The 5,020-nt window shown below is 51.3% G+C and overlaps 1 protein-coding gene across 1 annotated transcript in view; it reads right to left on the bottom strand.

Moving 5' to 3' along the window:
* The window catches only part of LAMB2 (laminin subunit beta 2), a 68,650-nt gene that overhangs the window by 31,512 nt on the left and 32,118 nt on the right, over positions 1–5,020 (bottom strand). Inside the window, exons 10-13 of the mRNA XM_015422107.1 lie at positions 4,630–4,742; positions 2,395–2,474; positions 1,985–2,120; positions 994–1,152 (exon numbers count right to left, since the gene is read on the bottom strand). Coding sequence (XP_015277593.1) covers positions 994–1,152; positions 1,985–2,120; positions 2,395–2,474; positions 4,630–4,742 — 488 coding nt within the window. The remainder of the gene's footprint in view (positions 1–993; positions 1,153–1,984; positions 2,121–2,394; positions 2,475–4,629; positions 4,743–5,020) is intronic.

Raw genomic sequence — 5,020 nt, 5'->3', positions numbered from 1 at the left:
GGAAAGAGAGGAAGCTGCACCAAGAAACAAATGTTAGTTGGCGCTGACTAACAGTTGATGGTTGGGTAGACCTAGCCTCCTACCATGGACCTTACAATTTTAACATGGAAAGGACCAAACTGGTCCCAGACGTATGGTGTCGGCATTGTTTGTGTTGGAGGTTTATCCCTGCCACAGATCCCCCCCCCCCCGAAAAAAAAACAACAGCCAAGGGGCCTGGTGGCCTCCTGGACTCCACAAAGCTTGGTTGTCACAATGTCCATTCCATCCCCCCACCACCAGGGGGCTTAAAAAAAAACACCTGGCATTGACAATTGAATCGTGTTATAGATAACAGTGTGCCAATATGTGTAATCGAGTTCCTTGAATTCCAAGTTTCCATTTTTAAAAGAAGTAAGTCTCCAGCACTTTTCCTCGTGCAGATTAAAGCAAAAGGCATGTATCCACAACAAAAGAGGCCAGGGACTTACTTTTTTTAAATGAAAGTTGGAAATTCAGGGAACCTGATTGCTATAGTAAAGGTAAAGGTTTCCCTTGCTCAAAAGACAGTCGAATCCGACTCTAGGGTTGCGGCGCTCATCTCCGTTTCAAAGCCGAAGAGCCAGCGCTGTCCGAAGACGTCTCCGTGGTCATGTGGCCAGCATGACTAAACACCAAGGCGCACGGAACGCTGTTACCTTCCCACCGAAGTGGTACCTATTTATCTACTTGCAATTTCATGCTTTCGAACTGCTAGGTTGGCAGAAGCTGGAACTAGAGACGGGAGCTCACTCTGTCATGCAGCACACTCGGGGCTCGAACTGCTGAACTACCGACCTTCCACAGCCTGCAGTTCAGCATCTTAACCACTTGAGCCACCGCAGCTCCTCTGATTGCTATACTGTTACATAAATAAAAAGCTATTCAGGTGTCATTTTCCAAAAATCCAAAACGAATGTGAAAAATTTTGAAGCGCACACCCCTAACTCTGTTGCTAGGCCAAAGTGGGGGTACCTGAGGTTCATAGCGCAGCAGTATGTCATACTCCATGGAGAAGGGCACATGACTGATCTGGAACTCCACCACGCTGCCTTCCAAAGCCCGGGCAAAACCCAGCCCGGTGCATGTGGCTGGCTGGCCTGTAAGGTGCACTCGCTCCACGACTTCTGCTCCCTGCCAAGAGAACCAAGTAAAAGTTTGCCCCTTTCTGCTGGACAGCACCCCGCAAAATAAGCCCCCACCTGGCCACTGTCCCCTCCGCGCTTCCCCCCCAGTCTCAGTCCTTTAAGCTATCCCTGCCTTTATTAACAACAGAGTGAAGCAGCACTGGTGTTCTTTGCTCCATACAGCAAAGCTCTTTGGATCAAGGCAAGAAGAGGCTGCTGACCCTGAGCAACGTGGTCATGATGTTCTAGCTGCTCTGGATGTTAAGTATCAGCTGCCTAGGCCTCCCAGCACACAGAGATGAGCCAGAGGCGCCAAAAATTGATACTCATTTAAGAAGAACACGTATTTCATTATCCATGATAAAAAGTGTCATAGAGGAATGGTGTCGAAGCCGCTACAGTCTTAAAGCCAATCAATTCTCAGCCTGCTCTGCATCTGAAAGGGAGATTTCCTGGAACCCTCACACAGGCAGACAGCAGGATTTAAATACAAAACCTATATTGACTTGGGATCTTCACTAAGAATGAGTAAGCGCAAATCTGTTTTCTGGGACTAAGGGTGTGCTGCATCTTATCGGTCACACAGGGTTCCTTCACAGCTTAAAAGACTGGTGGGTGTATCAAACACAGACCATTGTGTCCAAGCTGGATACACACATTTATTCCATTCACATCCATGGCATGGCAGTGGGTCAAGGCTAACAGACGCTTCTGCACTAGCCCTGACTCCAGCTCTCCTTTCTCCTGCTTCTTGCTTCATGGGACCCAGCGTGCAGCTTCAGACGCACAACCAACAGGGGTGGTTCCTGACCCCTTCACACTGGTGGCCCCTTCCTCACCTGGCGGAGTCTGGCCTCTTCAGCCTCATATGTGAAGTGGTCCAACGCAATGTGGTAGTAGCCAGTCTGCACTTGGTTGCACTGCCTGCCTACCATGTGGTTGCGGCAGCGACACTGCCCCGTCTCTGTGGCACACCTATGGCAAGGAAGGGCAGAGAGTCGTAGAACGTTAGACTGGGCCTACCCCACCCTTTGGTGTCTCTCCTCAGCTCAGTTCCCAAAGAAACCTTGTTGTTGTTGTTTTTGCCACAGCAGTGCCACCAAGCCTCTTTCCCATCTCCTCCTGTGATTTATTAAACCCATCTCTGAGCTCATTTAGAGGCCCCACATTCTCCCTTCTCGGGCCCCTGCTCTTCCTCGTTGGGCCTCCCTACCCCCGAGGCTCAGCACTCCCTCTGCCATTTCCTTACTGATTGTCATGAGCACCTCCTACATCGCAGTCACAGGGCCGGCAGCCGTGTAAGTCAGGGCTCAAGGCCCAGTGTTCAGGCTGAAAAGAAACAAAGAGGATGTTAGGGTAAGGCTGCCAAGTGGGGGCGGGTGGCGGGTAAACCCCCACTTTGGAGGCCCGATTTCCGCCGCCACGGAATCGGGCCCCGGGGGAACCCCGCCCCCCGAAGCGCAGCATGGCTGCGTCACAAGAAGTGATGCAACCACGTACAGCATGTTTGGGGCATGGCCCCAATCGTTGGGGCCACGCCTCCAACATGCTGTACGTCGTGCGTCACTTCCTGTGACGTTCTGGAGGCACGTGCGCACCCGGAAGCAGCTCCCGGACCCCGGCAATGCTCCCCCGCCGGTGAGTCCGATCGACTTGGCAACCCAATGTTAGGGGCTCCTTTTTCGACCAAGGGAATAGGTTGTGAAAGTAAAAGGAGGACACTGGCCAGGAGGAGGACCTGTTCATCAATAATATTTCCTTTGGAGAGGGGAAGAATTTGGTAGGTGGGGCACGCGTCAAGCTCAGGGCCTGGTTGATCATGGTGCCATGTCAGGGGGTCAGAAAACAAATTACTCCAGATGATGCTGGCTATTTATTTATTTATTTATTTATTTGTTCTACTGGACTTGTATCCCGCCCGCCCCGCAAGCAGGCTCAGGGTAGGGTTGCCACCTGTGGGTTGGGAAATGCCAGGAGATTCTGGGGGTGGAGCCTGGGAAGGGCGGGGTTTGGGGAGGGGAGGGACTCCAGGAGAGTATAATGCCATAGAATTCACCCTCCAGAGCAGCCATTTTCTCTACGGGAACTGATCTCCATTGCCTGCAGATCAACTGTGGGATAGGGCAGGGTAAACATTAAATAAATAACAATTCATCATCTTAACTGGAATAGCAGGAGATCTCCAGGCCCCACCTGGAGGTTGCAAACCAATGCCTTATACTCTACCTTCCAAAGCAGTAATTTTCTCCATGGGAACCAATATTTGTATTTTGGGGAGCAGCTGCAATTCCAGGAGATCCCCAGACCCTTCTGGAGGTTGGCAACCCTAGTATTAGGGTTGCTAGCACTGGGTTGGAAAATACCTGGAGACTTTGGGGTTTGGGGAGGGGAGGGGCCTCAGCAGGGTACAATGCCATAGAGTCCCCCCTTCAAAGCGGCCATTTTCTCCAGGGGAGCTGATCTCGTCAGCTGGACAACAGTTGCAAAAGCGGGAGATCTCCAGGCCCCACCTGGAGGCTGGCAACCCTACCTAGTAGGAGGGTGCCCCGCTGAGCTTTTCGAAAAGTGAGTGGGGCCACTGTTAAGGTAGAGTTTGCTACTGGCTGCCCTCATTCAAACGAATGGGCTTTCAATGCAGCCACTGGAGAATCAGAACCGGTTAAGTACCGGGCTTTCCTTCATCAGTGTGCGGTTCCATTTCCCCTCCTCTCTCCACCACTCAGGCTTCCTTCTTTTTATTTCCTCTTCTCTTTCTCCCCACCCTCCAAGGCTATCCTTTCTTTCTTTTTTATTCCCCTTCTCTTTCTTTCTCCCTCCCCTCCCCCAGGCATACCCTTTATTCCCTTCCCAGTAGCTGGGGAATGTTTCTCATCAGATAATACTAACTTTGACAGATCAATGACTTGACTTTGGATAAGACAACTTCATATAAGTGAGGGGTGAGCTATTGTGTTTGGCTCCAAGTCCTGTGGCAGCCATTTTGTGGTGGTACTCGCCACGCCCTCTCAAAATTTCAAAGATGCCTGCTGGCTCAAAAAGGTTGGGGACTCCTGTATGTGATCCTCTCAGACACCAGACTTGTTGGCGTAGGAGTATAATTCTGAGTCTGAAGGCGAGAGGGCCTGGCCTCAACTGCCAGACAGGCCTATGTGTTAGGAAAAGACCACAGATTAGTGGTAAAGCCCACACTTTGCAGGCAGGAAGGCCCAAGTTACACATCTGGCATCTCAAGTTAAATGATCTCAGGTATTTGGGAAAAGCCTCTGTCTATGATCTTAAAAAGTCACTGCCAGCTAGTCAGAATAGACTATATTGAGCCAAAGGGATAAATCATCTGACTCAGTAAAAGACAGCTGATGTTCTCAGATGCAAGGGATTTGGGCAGGAGAGGCAGAGAATACATGGTTGGCTCCACTAATGTCTGTCCAGCCCAGGAAGCAACATCAATTATAAGAATAAAATAAGAGGACTGCCCAGCACTCACCAGACATTGGCTACAGCTGCGCCCCGTTACCAGACGTTTGCAGAAGCAGTCACCAGTAATGACGTCACACTGGGGCCCGTCCTGCACTGTGCCTCGTGGGTCGCATTGGCAGCCTGGGAGGGAGAGTGGGTCAGATCATCCTGATTAAATCGCCTTCATCCTCTGAGGCTGAGAGATGAGTTTTAAATGCATCTATCCCTTTCATAGTCCAGTTTTCTTCCGAGGAATAGAGGACAACAAGAAGCAGGGACCCACGATACTCGTGGGGGGTAGGAGCTCCACGTGGGGGAGGAAGCAGCCACAGGTGAGCCTTCTCCCCCGCCCCCCGCATCAATGGTGAGGCCTGGGCCCGCCAATCCTTCTCCCCCCACACACACACCAGCAGCGAGCC

This window comes from Gekko japonicus, unplaced genomic scaffold (assembly GCF_001447785.1).
Source record: "Gekko japonicus isolate JY-2015 unplaced genomic scaffold, Gekko_japonicus_V1.1 scaffold292, whole genome shotgun sequence".
NCBI classification, from domain to species: Eukaryota; Metazoa; Chordata; class Lepidosauria; order Squamata; family Gekkonidae; genus Gekko; species Gekko japonicus.
Note: the sequence above shows the minus strand (reverse complement) of the source record. Positions and strands in the feature narration are given on the sequence as shown.